Source organism: Bombus impatiens, unplaced genomic scaffold, assembly GCF_000188095.3.
Source record: "Bombus impatiens unplaced genomic scaffold, BIMP_2.2 scf_1461, whole genome shotgun sequence".
Lineage (NCBI taxonomy): Eukaryota > Metazoa > Arthropoda > Insecta > Hymenoptera > Apidae > Bombus > Bombus impatiens.
In genome coordinates this window covers 129,508-145,192 of record NT_177880.1, presented here as the reverse complement: position 1 = coordinate 145,192, position 15,685 = coordinate 129,508, and the positions used below count along the sequence as shown (strand labels likewise).

The 15,685-nt window shown below is 36.1% G+C and overlaps 1 protein-coding gene across 7 annotated transcripts in view; it reads left to right on the top strand.

The window, feature by feature from the left end:
- LOC100745350 (fasciclin-3) overlaps positions 1 to 15,296 on the top strand; it is a 347,287-nt gene extending 331,991 nt beyond the window's left edge. For 4 of the 7 annotated variants that reach the window (XM_033324116.1, XM_033324115.1, XM_012392624.3 and 1 more), the window contains 5 exons: positions 5 to 118; positions 11,041 to 11,071; positions 11,427 to 11,525; positions 12,893 to 13,061; positions 13,567 to 15,296. In XM_033324116.1, coding sequence (XP_033180007.1) covers positions 5 to 118; positions 11,041 to 11,071; positions 11,427 to 11,525; positions 12,893 to 13,061; positions 13,567 to 13,767 — 614 coding nt within the window. In that variant the 3' untranslated portion in view covers positions 13,768 to 15,296. Of the gene's footprint in view, positions 1 to 4; positions 119 to 3,443; positions 10,726 to 11,040; positions 11,072 to 11,426; positions 11,526 to 12,892; positions 13,062 to 13,566 lie in introns of those variants that run through there. The other 3 variants (XM_033324119.1, XM_003494026.4, XM_033324117.1) reach the window with 2 other exon arrangements.
- The last annotated feature ends 389 nt before the right edge of the window (positions 15,297 to 15,685 follow it).

Genomic DNA, 15,685 nt, shown 5'->3' with positions numbered 1-15,685 from the left:
TCAGGCGTCGATTTAGATGCCGGTTCTATCATCGCCATCGTTGTTGGAGCCCTGGTGCTACTTCTCACCGTTTTCATAATAATTTTTGCCCGTGCGACCGGACGCTGGTGCTTCGCAGGTGAGTATCTATTTTTTCAATAATTCACACGAACTACTTCGTTCATACCGCGCGATTCCCCATCCCTTTTGGCGATTTTTCGTGTACTTTTGTCACTTCGATTTGACAAGGATAATAACAAATATAATAAACGATGAATGGAAAGTAAATAAACGAGCGATGCACAGACTCGAAGGAAGATAAAAGTTAATTGGCTAAAGTCAGCCACTCGCGATCGAGTTACAGACAACGCAATAAGATAAAATCGATCTTATATTATTTTTGTATCGATGGATAGGATATTAGCGATATTTTTTATCAGCAGCGACTGTGTTATTTATACACTACATCAATTTCTTCTTTCAGCTGTCCTCTATATATCTAATTTTTCTTATTTGTGTTCCATCTCCTTTATCAAAATAATAGACATTTACGTAATATTAGATTATAAAGGAATTTAGTTGCTGAAATTGTCTGTTGGATAACTCGTACAAAACGATTTATGAAACTCTAGAAAAATTGAGAGAAGGTTTCTTAATAAGCACACTATAATAATTCCAATGAAATCATGAGCGGTTGTACGTGTGTAGGAAGCAAACAACCTTCGCTAGCTGTACTCCATCGTAAAACTATACATGTTTCTTAATTTATATCTCTATATTTGTATGTATACAAATGTCTTGTGTGTTGTGCCGCTACCGATAGGACAGCATGCAAGTCGGGCCAAGTAAAGAATAAGGAGAAACAGCAACAATTACCTTGCGATTCCGTACTCTAGGCATGACACTGTCCAGGGGTAAGTCACCTCAGGCAGCAAAACACCCCTTTTTTTAAAAGTATTGCTCGTTCCTCGTTCATCATCAGCTCGTCTGCTCGCCACTTTTCTCATATCCGTGTCAGACCATTTTTAATCAAATCTCCTGACACATTCACATTGTCGTCGTTACCTGGTCTCGAATTATCGTGGAAATACTCGATCCCTGCAATAGATTCCGATACGTGCCGTGAATTAATAGAAAGCGATGTTACGAGATGATTTGCCTTGGATAAACCAAGTGTGTAACGAGAGTTAACATGCGATTAGATAATCGATATTAAATTTAATACAAATTTGGAGAATTTAGAAATCTAGAAACGAATCAAACGATTATGTTACTCTAGTAATCGTTAAGGCTGTTTCATTAGGAACTATTAGGATAAAAAATGAAAGTATGTAACTACAAAATGCGTTTAAAGCAAATACGAACGAACTTCAACGGCGATTTGATTTTTACAATTTTGTCGATTCCCATTTATTTTTAAATTCTGTTCGAACCAGTGTCACAGTGTACTAGAAAATCAAAAAAAAAGGGGTTAAACTTCCGATAGTATGTAGAAGAGAATAAACAGAGCTAAAGTTCGATTATTCATGCCAGAAATCTGGCGTATAATCGATACTCGCGTGACAAATGAACAAATCAGAATTTCATTGTTCGAAATGATCCATTTATCGGTTTATGAGTCGATAAACACAATTCTGGCAAAGATATTTTTGCTTAAAAGTTGCTATATTCCCAATCGATCGTTAAACATGATTTGATTAAAAAGATTTTAATATAAATCGGATTTTTATACTTCTTTAAAGTAGCAACACAATACCTCTGTATCTAAGATTCCAAAGAATCTAAAGATTAGAACAGATTCTTTATTAAAAATTTCAAACGTTACTGAGAGCAATAAAAAGAACCCGAAACTATACAGAATTATGAATATCATCGAGTCGATCTCATTAAATCATAAACATACATATTTCTGCCATTCGTGCATGCACATCGTGCTTACGACTTTCATACAGCATGTACTACTAATACGATGCCTAATTTATGCTCCGTTCATTATTATTCGCGCAGTGTTTTTCAAATTCTTCGCTTTCCGACCTACCAAAAAGCAAAAATCATAAATTCTCTTCGAGACATGTATTAAGAAAAGACAGAAAGAACTTCGAAGATAAAAAATTCCTTTTCAACGGATATTTGGCTCAACTTCTCGATAAAAGTATTCCTGTAGCATTTAATTCGACACTTTGAAGGGAAAAAGCGTTCATTCGCGATCGAATAACGGCTCGTAAGGGAGAAGAAAGCTATTTGAAAAACACTGACTCAGGCCACGATTGTCTGTTGCGATACGTTGTTCAAGAAATCCCCGGCGAGAATTCCTCTAAATTCAAGGCCCGCTGGGTCAAATGAAACAGGAGCGAGTTTCTTTTTGCGACAAGCAACGACGAACAATCGGCGAAGGCAAGTGTGGTGACATTTGTTCGAAGTGAAACCAGACCAGACCCTTTATCGATGTTATCTTTCTTTCAATTTGCTTCTCCGTCGTGACTATATTTTTTCTTTTTGCCCAATTAGAACAGTGATTATTAATTAATTATATTATTAATTCTATAATCTGTTCCTAGATTATGACCGCACAAGCATGCTCGTCCCTTTTTTACAATCCAACCCCATCTCGAACCTTTCACGATTCTCGATGTTTTTACTATTTATCTTAGCTGATAATTAGCTGGTTACGTGTTGAAATTTGACCACGTTCACGTTCATTCACATTTACCTTGCTTGGATTGGAACATACATTAGTGCGATGACTTGCCTGTGAATGTTTATGATTATTAACCGCTCTAACGACCGATTAAATCGCGCTCGATTGCAAACGCCTGAGCAACGCGGCCACACGACGGTGTACAACAAACGTCAATGAAAATAGACAATTCGATCGACAATTAATTCAGCTTTTGGATTAAACTAACGTTTGAGATTGAGCAATTGTCATATCTTTTCGTATCTGACACTAAGACAGATAGAAAAGCAAAACTATTATCTATACTATTTCTTGGAGGTACGTATGACAAACGTCGAATCACACTATAAAAACACAGTAGAAAATTAATCGCTTAAAAATCATCTAAACAAGATGAGAAACTTTTATCGTGATGCTAAAGCGCAAACGAAAGAAAAGCTCTTACCTCGGCGTATAGCTCGCGCGTTTGCAAATTCCTCAAAAAAAAAGACAGTCTGTCCTGCACGATGAGAATCGATCGGAACGTAGAGTAACGCGAAACGACAGAGACGCCACTAACTAACCCCGTGACAATCGTTCAGAGCGCAAAAATAGAACCGTTAATAAAACCAAAGAAAATACGCCACCCTTGAATAATCGAGTCAAACAAAACCGAAATAAAAAACAAAGAAATACAAAAGAATAAAAAAAAAAGATAATAGAGAGAACAGAACAAAAAATAAAAAAAAGAAAGAGGGATCCACACACGCACTTTTGCCTTGACCGATCGTGGCGTTGCTTGTTGCAGCGAGGCGTCGGGGCGACGAGGAAGCTGCGAGCGGTGTCGGCGCCGGAAGCGAGGCGCACATCACCCCCGGGGACGAAGATGAAGAGGATCACGAGGACCCGCGTATCATCGATGAAAAAATACCGCAGGGTGGCCAGGAGAATCCAATACACGCGAGCACGGAATACGTGAACGGCCGCACGGACATCAAGGAGCCGAAAAAGGACGAGAAGACGGACACGCCTGTTTAAAGACCGATCATCCGTTTGACGGTCCATTCAACGGTCGTTCCTTCTTCTGCGGCGGAAATAACCTGCCACCCCTCGTTTCGGTTCGATAACCCTTTGCAAATCGATCTCCAGTCACGTGAAAAATAACATCTTTGGGATATATCTTGTTGCACGATACTCGATGCGTTTAGGTCGAGGTAATTGGATCGAGTCATCCTAGGGTCAGATCGATATTTATTATCGGCTGAAATTATGCAGATTATCGAGGATCGCGGAGGCGGTCATTAAAGTATACGATAATTTATGATATTACGAGTTTAATAGTCGATCGATAGCTTTTATTTCAAAGAAACTAAAATCTCTTGATTGATGTCAATTCGATCCAACGTATCTTGGGAACAAGAACACGCTATGTTTTTCAGTTGTTCTGAAACTGCTTATTAAATGACACAGTAACTTCGGATTAAATTCACAGAAACTGCAAACATACGCGGAAAGTGCAAAGGGTTTGAAATTGACAGCAGAGAGGTACACCTGTCGTGTTTTCGTCCAAAAGTACGTACACGTGTTCCTCCCTGTCTGGTCATACGCGAATCTCATTTTAGTTTATCGAAACGAACTGCTTTCTTTTTTTTTTCGCACGATTATTGCGTATTTATTTTACGTGACGTAGTATTATTATTTCGTCGGAGAAACTCCGTTCGCGTGGCAGAGTATAAAAAAGAGAATTTCACGTTAGATCTGATCCACTTTTCCGTTCGCTTTTTCACTTTTCTACGATTTCCGTCTCTTCGATGGCAGCTCTGTTCGTAGCCGGAAAAACGACCGTGCGCGAATCGCGATCAACCACGATTCTCCGCTCGTCAACGATCGGGAACGATCCCTCGATGCCTCGATACGCAATCGCGAAAGCGAACATTCGGTATCCTCAGTCGCCGTGTATCTTTTGTAAATAGGATTTCGCGACGCGATCCACCGTCGTCCAATTGGCGGTTTTTACGCCGCTTTTTCTTTCTCCTCGACAACACACACATTCACACACACGTCACATTGAGAAAAATTCGCTTCGATCGAGTTACTCACACGTTACTACTTGTACAACCACACACGTCGTCGTACGATCGTCAGCTTTTCGAGGATCGATTTTTCAACGAAGCGGAAGAAAGACGAAGCAAGGGATTATGGTAACAGGAATCTCAAATGTTTATCTTAAGAATTTACTTGAAAGAAAGAATTGATTCGTTCGTTCTGTATCCTCGAGAAGTTGAAAGATCGAAGTATCGCTAAGGTATCATTGTTAGGTAACACGCGTTTGCGAGCTGTCCTCAGATTATACCACTCTATTCTAAGTAAAATCTTCGTAATCGAGTTTCCCGCGTGAGAGGAGGAGAACGCCGATATCCGGAGATCTGAGCTTGAGAAAGCAAGAGAGAGAAAGAGAGCTGTGTCTTTGCGGTTTGTCGTCTCGCTCTGACGCGAACGAAACCTATCGTATACTTGAACGCGATGTCTAGCAATTATTGAAACAAAGTGATTAAGCGTATGAAGAAAAAAAAAAGACACGGAGAGGACGAGTCGAGTTCTCCGAGTAGTGAAAAATGTCTCATATGCTAGCGCGAACAAATCAAATTTTGTAGTCGAGGTTTTTTTCTAAAGGACGCATCGACATAAAAAAAAAAGAAACGGGGCGGGAGGGGGCTATAGGAAAATCTAGAGCAAAAAGAAAAAAAGAAAGGAAGCAGGGAGAAAAGGTATCGTAGGTAGGAATTGCGCGTGCACGACAAACACAGATTTTCCACGGTTGGTAATTCACAATTTTCCTTTCGCAATTCGTTTTCCGCGAGTTTGTTTTAAACATATGCAACGCCGAACGTTTTAACGAATTACACGATATAGTAACAAACGTATACGGAAACGAATGAAAACTTGCTTGTTTCCAACGCGTTAAACTTCCGACTGAATTTTTGCAAAGCTCTTTCGGGGACGTGTCCCTTTCAACAACTCGGCGTGGTCGACGCGAGAGAGTGAATTATCGCTGTGAGAAGAAATGCTTTACGTGCACGAGCAACGGAATCTATTAAAAATAACGCCGTTACCACGTTCAAACAGCAGAAACAAAGATAAAGAGGAGACAAACACATTCCACGATGTAGCTTTCGTTCTTAGACGCGCCCACCCTTTTAATCCAGGACGTGCACGTGCTGACTGACACGTGTGGATCGTATCTCGCGTTTTGTAATTTAGACATATTTTTAGTGGAGACAGTATTATTTGTACGTTTCGAAACGATTCACTGGCCCGAAGCGGGGCGTGTTCTACCACGATTTTTTTCACAGATAGGTACGCGCCCTTATAACGCGATAGTTTTTTCTATGTATAAACGCGGTATCGATATTGCACGTTCGATCGACGATCCAACGACTGTTCGAAACGAACAATCTTTATAATACTCTTAAAATACTCGGATATACCGTGACTCAGTAACAATGGTTACGCACGTTTCGCAAGAGAATTTTTACTTAACAATTGTTAACTCCTCGAAAATGTATCGTTGCTTTTTAATCTTCTTTTTACTGAAACTTTTTTACCACGATTTTATAACGAGACTTCATGTTAAAGGTATCTTTTACACATGAGATAGATACGTTCTTTAAGAATAAAATGGACACAAAAATTCCTATAAAAATATGTATAATTTAAAACATGTACTGGAAAAATGAAACAAAAGTTAAAAAATTATCCGAAGGGTTAACGCGATAAATAAATCACGCGAACGCTGCCACGTTTTCAGTTCAGCCGGAAGTGCATCCACTTATCGTGCGTCTTCGTATCTTAAGATCGCAACAAACACTGCAAGCAATCTACGGCTATCGTACTTTTTTACAGGAGAGTTTTTCAGCCAGAATTTTATATCATACAGTCACGTTGTCGATTCACCGATGAACAAAGCCCACCATCAGACGATGTCTGATTTTAAATGTAAAGAAATGACTTTTGATACGAATCTCTACGATCGATACGAATCATCTGATCATTGGATGTACTCGTAACGATAAAAACGATAAAAACGTTCGATAAGCTCAACCAGATTCATTAGTGTCACAGTGCCCTCTGAAGGCGAAGGCAGACCTCGTTGATTCCTTTTCATTCGCGACAAAAACAACATTTGCAAGTATTTTTCGCTTTAACGAGATTACAAAGGACGCTGTCCATTTTTCCTTCCTCCATCGTGACGTCCTGACGTCGGTTCTCGCGCGTCACCGAGCTCTCTCCATTGACAATCCTTTCTTTTCCTTTAAATGTTCCTAACAGGTTCGATCATTTAACACTTCTACACCTTCGCCTCTGTGCGAATAGAATTCAGAAAAAGAGGGAAATTTCTAACCGACGATAATCTTGACGGAATATTCATCGAGCACCAGTTGTTCTTGTAGACGAATCGCGTAAACTATCGATCGCGAATTTCTTGATTATAAGAGTACATACGATTCATCGAGTGTTAGTCCGCTCTCAAAGTGTCGTTTCTGGTTGAAGAATACAAAAAACAACATTGAAAGTTGATGGAACGATATACATATAATATAAAGTAACTACAGAAGTCATCAACCGCGACTGGAATACTTTTCGACTAGTGAGTTTTGTGATTTCATTATCATTCCCGTCGACAATAAGTGTTCTTTGTACTTTTGTACGGATAATCTTTGCTTAGCTTAATCGTCATCGAAAAAGAGAAAAAAGAAAATGAAAGAAGACAAGCGCGAGAAGAAAGGAACGAACTTATGATTCTACGCTCGTAACCACATACACGTGCACACAATCATACACATATATTGTACGACACTCGCAGACAGGAAGAAACAAGTTCACGAACGTAGGTGTCCACGGCGTCGTAAACATGAATTATTAAATTAAGAATAGTAAGGGAAAAAATAGAAAAAAAACGTAAAAAAAAGAGAGAGGAGAGAAAGAAAAGAGAGGGTGAGAAGAAGCGAGAGTATTGAACCCTGTGTGTGTCACTCGTTGACGAAACATTTCCGAATTCTGCACATACACTCCTTCACTTTTTCCATATGCGATCGTGTTTTCACTTACAAAGAGGGATCGTCTCGTCCAACGAGTTCTCGTCGATCTAATTAACATATAAAAGGAATTAACGCCAATTTGAACAGTGAGCGTCAAGTAATAAATTTAACAGACAAAAATTAAAAGAAGAGAAAAAGGAAAGAATCTACCGAAGAAACTGGTCGGGCGAAGACGATCGAAAAAAATTACATGTTGTATATATTAAATATATATATATAAAATAAATAAATATATATATATAAATATATTATAAATATTATGATACGAGATTGAATATAATAGTAATGAATATATTATATATTCTGTGTCGAGGGCACTTGGCTTGCAACTCGTAAATATTAACTGAATACTTATTTATCCACTTGCACTCCAATTGCCGAGCGACCTGTCGTTATCCGTGAATTTTTTGAGAGGAAGACTATTATCGGGCAAAGAAATAAGGTTATATACAACTTAAGCGTGAGTTTTAACGCGAAAGAGAAGATCATCGTCCGATCGTGAATAGAGAAAAGCGATCGGACGAGACACAGTGCGGGAAAGAAACTAGAGCGTTGGATTATTTAAAAAGTAAATCGATTAAACGTGGATGTACGTTGCCAATTAAGTACTATTCTGTATCGTATTCGCGATGTCGAAGCGTTGTTTGTGCCGTTAAAGAGGCTGAGCCGCATCCGTATGTCAATGTGCCGTGAGCAACGCACGTTCCGACACCTTTTGTTCCGCTAAGTCTGAGGACAAACTTAAGGAGAGGAAGGGAAAACCTGATATATCTGTTTAAATTGAGTTATCGTACGCATTCTTTCCATTGGTTATTGTACAAAGAAGTCACTTTATGCTGCCAATTAATTTATAAAAGTCTCGTCTGGTAGAACAAATGGGCGTCCTCGTGCGTTCCCAACGAATCACATGTAACTATTGTGGTATATATTATGTGTACGAACGATTAAACGTATTAGTGTATGTAATAGAGCCTAACGCAAAGGGAAGAAACACGCGTCTAGTTAATCTAAACTCATAATAGACACGCGAGGGGATGATTCGATGATACGTTCAAACGACTAACGAGACCAGGGCCGCCCGAATTTTTTTATACACACATACAGCGTAGGTTATATACAATTTTGAAGCATTTTACCATATTCATATCTGAAGAAACTATCTTTCCCTTGTGATTCGTTGTAACGAAGGCAACCATTTCTTACAAGAGAAAAGCAAATGTTTGAATTGCTCGAACACGAGGATATTTCTTATAATTTATGAAGCATATCTTTGGCGATCTCTTCTGATTCTAAGAATGTTTAAAAACGTGTGCAAAGTATAAATTCCTGCGAACGCGTGACAGTAACGTTAAATAAAAATGAAATATCTTGTTTGAACAAAAATGGACGTCTTATGATTTTACAGCGAATCATAGCAGAACGATATGACGGGAGTAAGAAAGGATCAGCACAAAGCGGATTGCAAAGGGCGAGAAGCCGAGTCGAAAATAATCACTGCCAAAATATACACTGAAAACCTCTGGAATCTTTTCCACGGTAATTCGAGACACGAAGGATTTCTCCGTTTCGCTCGAATCCCCTCTCGGTCTTATTGTTAGTCCTACGCGCGAGAAACGAATTTGTCGAAGAACTTGCTACCGTACGTGCGGAGCAAAGAGAATAATGGCAGAGAAGAAAAGGAAAGAAATAGACGGGCATTCGTTGCCGTCTGTGGTACAATCTGTGTTCGACCTGTTCGGCCCGCGTACAACGCGACTACGACAATGAAAGCACGTCGAAACGATAATCGATTAACGCGAAAACGATGGAAAAAGGGAAATAGGGAGTTTTAAGATATAGAGGAGGAAGTTTTAAAGGATATTACGCGCGGATATACGTTGATGTACAAAAAATTCCTTGCGGTACATTTTAAACGATATTAAGCCACTTATTTTGTAATTCATTTCTATTGTTCATTATTTGTAATGGTTAATTATTTAAATGCAACGATGATCATGCTGCGATTACACTCGTATACATACGTGTATTAAGATACATATAAGTATGCTGCTGTTAGGTTATTGATATTGGATCTTTTTTTTTTCTTTCTCTTTGTAGAATCTAAATAAGATACGACCGATAAACGAGACAAAATGGCGAAATTGAAGATTTGTAAAACTTCTAATAAATTAACGACGAAGATTTTAGTGTAATATTAACATGAGAAAGCATGATCGTTGGCCATACAATGGAGTATATATATATTATATATATATACATATATTTATGTTAAGTCTAGCTATTAGATATGATTATAAAGATCACGAAATATTGACGATCGCGAATACCTGAGTATGGTGTTCTCTGAAACATTTTTAGAATGTGAATCATCGATAGGACGAGCACAAGCATACATTATAATATAGAATTGAAAAGAACCGATTACGCTCGGAAAATTCAGTTCTTTTGATATTCCATATAATTTGACGCAATGACGTTGATTTTATCAAAATCTTTTCGTGACGAGGGCCCAATATGCAAACAGCATCACAGCGGTGGAAACACTTTAAGAATACTTCAGAGATCACTAGTTTAAACGTTAAAGTTTAAAAACGAGAAGAGGAAAGGAGAAAGAGAAACAATTTAAAAAATCACTGTTTAACAAAACGAACAAAAAAATACGAAAAAGAAGTAACAGATAAAAGACAATGAGATTTTGAATGTTATACGGTCGATAAATAAAATAACGAACACACAAATCTACACCAACACAGCCGCATCTCCACACTTACACTGCGACCATATGAGAAACGAATACGAGAAAAGAATATGAACATTTTGTATCTGTACTTGTAGATACAACGCAATAGGCAGAAGTAAATCTAATTAAGAATTCAAATGAAATTAATATATAGAAGAGCTGTATGTAATTAATTGTAAGTTCATTCATCGCTATGATATTATACTTAGGTATTATATGATTTTTGAAATAAAACATTTGTTTTAAATACACACGAACGTACACGAGAATATGCCATCCCGTCATCGCATCGTAAATAATTTTCCAATTCGCATTTCAATTTCGTTAAACCTGCATCGGTTTCACGATGAAATTGTAACATCGACGATGAATCGATTGAATTTATTTCAAGTGCATTCATATTTTGAGTGTTTTTCAATTAATTTGTCCATCGATCAATCATACTTTATTAATCAGGTCAAGTGGAACTATTTAACTTGGAATCAGAAATTCTAATTCGTGCCATTGTTCCGATAATATCAAGATTCTAATTAAGCGAGATCTGAATTTTCGTCGATTATTTACAGGTAACACGACATCTAGGAACCTTGGCGAGTCGTGAGTATAATTTTCTACAGGTTTTGTAATGGTTTCCCTCTAGTAGCACAACGCACTTCCAGTGTTTCAATATTCTACACCAAATTCCGTAACTAATATTCTTTTTTCTGCTGGTGCTTCCTTTGATTAGAGATACTTCGATCGTTTACTTGACACTGATATGAAACTTTATTCAAATGAACAAGATAGATGAAAAAAATTTATTAATTAAGCCGTTCAAACGTAGTTACATATAATTATGTCTTCTACTTCTTTAAACAAATAGAAACGGCTGAAAAACGGTCGAATAAAAAATGGACACGTTTGATTATCCGTTCAAAGCAAATTTATCTGTCGGTATTTACCATATTACCAGGAAATCGCACAGAATCCAAGACTTCGCGGATCCGGCAGCAAGCGTTAGTCTACTTCGTTTTGAGAAATCGAAAAGCGCAGACGAAACCGATAGGCTAAGGCAAGCTTTTTTTTCTACTTCTCTCATGGAAAAAGAAAACATGAAATTTCAAGCTTACGCCAATATCAAACGTGGAATCATCATTTTATGGAAGATACCGAGATAATTTTCATTGAATTCGCATGTAACAAATACCTCGTATATAATTCATGTCACGTGTGGCAACAACGATTGTAACGAGGAAAAAAAATTATTTTATTGAAATGATAATTACACATAAACATATATTCCGATAAATTTACTGGCTATATAATCGCTTATTTTTATGACTTATAAGAAAAAGATCTTGGAAAAAAAATAATATAAATAATTATAAATTCTACGTGGAAATTGATATTAAATCACTTATTTCCTTCTTTCTTTAAACTTAATATTCAAGAAAAAATTGCTCTATACTACTACTGGTTCTGAAGTAATTACAAGTTCTTCAAGGAAATTATATCGGAATAATTAAAATTGTCGCCTATTATCATATAATTTGCGTGCCTGCTTAATCATTTCTCTTTTTCCCCCCTTCCTCCATATGCATGCTTATTACTAATCAGCTTTAACTGCGCCCTCTTAATTACATTTAATTCTTACAAATCAAAAATTTCCTAATACATGACGTTTATATACAACAAAAACTGAAAGTTACTTATTTAGGTTGTACCTGTCTGTATTACACAATAATGAATAAGATGGAAATCATTTTTGAACAAGTGAATTTTGAACGTATTAGTTAACAATCAATCTGTTTCAGATCTTTAACATGTACATAATATGCACGTTTCTTTATCTTTGTTCATTTGTTTTCATCAATATTTTCAAAAGGATATGTTGAACGTAATCAATTGGCTGGTTCTGTCTTCATATATAAAGATAAAACTATATTTTAAGAGATGGTTTTTATTAAGTGATTCTTTAAAGCTTCATTAGTGATTCATACATCATCTGAAGTCAAAGAAAAAGGCGCATCGTAATCGAATACGTGTGCATTATTCAACATATAATGCTTGTTTTCGACTCAATTATGTCCTTGCGATATGCAAATCGTGATCACCAGATTCGTTCCGCTCAATTAATAACGCCACTTTATAATTCCATGAGCCGTTTATCGTTATTAATTTTTGCGCCAATTCTTTTTGAAGAAAATATAAATAAGTGAAGTAAGTTTATAACTTTCTAGAAATTACACTGTAGCTTATCGGAATTTCACATGATTACAGAATAATCACTTCGAGTATTTGTTTTCTTGTGTTTGTTTCTCTGTCTACTGTCTATGTAATTATCGTCTCACAAAATTTGTTTTGTTGCTAAAGGAACAAGGTAATATAAAAATGTAACAATTGCACAAATTTTAAAAGGGAATAAATTGTATTAATTAGAAGTGATACGGAGAGTGCCGGCCGTTACTCCAGAACAGAAGTCGATGGATCTCGAGGTGAACGGAAATCGAGAATCAGCTTGTCCCGCCTCTTTAAACGCAACAAGGACAAAGTGTCTGGCGCGGACACAGACACCGTGAGAACTGTCGTCACAGTCGATGATGAAAAGGTGACTTCATTCTCGAATATTCTTGTTTCAAAACAAACGTGTGGCGTATATATTCAAACGTTACGTTTATCCTAATCGTTTCTATAAATTTGATCCCCTTTACGTTTTTCCTAAGTAACAGTAGAAGCTTCGACAATGCAATAATTTCTATGATATCGATACTTTCTTTTAATTTTACTTTATATCTAAATTTAATACAACAGACGATAAACAAATTAAGAAATCACTGACATTCAATTCATTGTATTATGTCAAAAGTTAATTTTAAGTATGAGCCTATTTCCTATTGAATTTTTAAAAATATATACTCATTAATTATATTACGTATGCATATATGTATAGTTATTTTAACAAATTTAACAGTTTACCATATTTCAATTTAAATTATTATCGCAAAAAAGTTCCTCACGCTTAAAATAAATTTCCATGTAAAATTTTCGAAATTTCCCAAACAAATACAAAGCAAGTTTTTGATGAAATTGATAAAATTGTTTAAATTCCGCAGCTACAACCTGGAATGCCGGGTGCACAAGAAACTAAACTCAATCCTACCACGGGCGAAGGAGGAATAGTTTATGCAGAATTGGACTTGACGCAGCAACAACAAAGCGTTCCACGTCGTCTAAACGAGGACAAAACGGAGTACGCCGAAATCTTATACACGAAACCAGCGACAGAAGAACAGCAACAAACACCCAACGAGTAAACTCTTCGCTCGTTCGTACAAGAAGATGCAACTTTTTACAAAATAATCAAACGTTTACGTTTTTTTATTGTACCCATTATTAAACGATTTCGATCCTTTTCAGTTTACGATCTAATAACGAGAATATAAAACCATTCTATCATTTAGAATTTATATATTCTCATTTATTTGTAATACGGTGTAAGAGCATACGATGGGAATTTTTTAGTATGAGAAATGATAATAAAAAGTGATAATTATTATACGTCAGAAACGAGTCTCACCGTGCAATTACATTCGGCTGAAAAGGATCCAACGTTCTACTTATTATTTTATCATTCCCTCTCTTCTCTTACGAATTATTTCGTAGGTTACATTAAGATTGATAAGATTATCAAAATTGGAAAGGATTTAATGCGTAATTATCTATCGGAGGAATGTCGTTCTATGGTTAACAAAGGAAGATTCGATTTTTCACAAATTTTGCGAATATCAAAATGAAACTACATTTTTGGGGTGGGATTGAGGAAACTTCCAAAGACCATTGATAATTTCTACAAATCAGGAGAACAACCGAATTCGTAACTTCGTACTTACTTTCAGTTACTTTAACGAGTTAGTGTATTTGTAGAATCGTTAAAATTTTATACTTTCGAGGCCACGAGTTCATCTGGAGTTAATTTACCATAATTTTGCGAAACAAAGAACCGGTATTCAATCGGCAACATACTACAATCGTTTGTTACCATAGCGATTAGTGTTAAACCATTTGCCTTCTAATACTCGTCCATTTCCTGTAGAAGGTTGAAAAAGGTATAACGTCCAAAGTTGAACAAGCAAAATGAAGTACCTCGTGTGCAAAAATAAAATGGTCGCCGTAAAAATGTATTATGGATAATAATAATTTATGGAAATAATTTATGGAAAATAAAAAAACGTCAGGATTTATATGACTTGATGCAAACAAGTACGAAGGCGTTCGATCGGTCAACATTTCCGCTCATTAATAAAAATCAATGGACCATTAAACGTTAGTCGTAAAATAAATTACGGTCATTTTTCATTGCTTTTGACTAAAAGATAGAAAAATATAAGAATTTTACACTTGCAACTACTAGATTGAAGAAGCAAAAGTAACAATTTACTTGCAAATTAAAACCCATTTTATCGGAATATGTAAAATTTCTTGAATGCCTCTTCATACGTTCGGTCGATATTTTCCATGACAAACAAAAGATCTTCGATGATTGCATCAAGTTCTCAAAAATCAAGTGCATTAAACGCGAAAGAAAGTCAGAGATTTCACGTACTTAAATCTTCTTGTTAATATTTGTTATCGCGCATTTAAATGTAATCTAAATGTAATATTTGTATCGTACGTGCTGTTCGTTTGAAAGTCGCTTGAAAAGTTCGCTTCCTATAAACTGCTGTGAATACGTGCAAGATGCTAACGAACTATCGAATCTATCGAATTTTACGAAAGTTGAAACAGAGTAAAATATATAAAAGTAAATGTTGATAGCTGAAATAAATAACAAATTTTGACTCTATACATGTTTTGACTGATTTAGGATGCACAATATATTTTACATTTTATATATAAGATATAATTGCAAGTAAAATAGTAATTTTGATGCGTCCATGTCATTTTGAATCATATCAAACAGAAAACGAACCAAGCTGCTTTAAAACGGTGTATACTGCGTTTGTATATTGTGAATTTTTGTATGCTTGAATGAGATATTATATATTATATAAATTGTTTTAATTTCATTTTGTATCGATAACAAATATCTATTAATGATCATCATATGCGACAAATCATTATACCAATTGCGTCGCATATTTCAATATTGATTAACATTACAAATATTTGTATAATTTCTTATGAAAGTTAGTTGTATTTTATTATAACTAAAGAAACTCTTGATATTTGTGT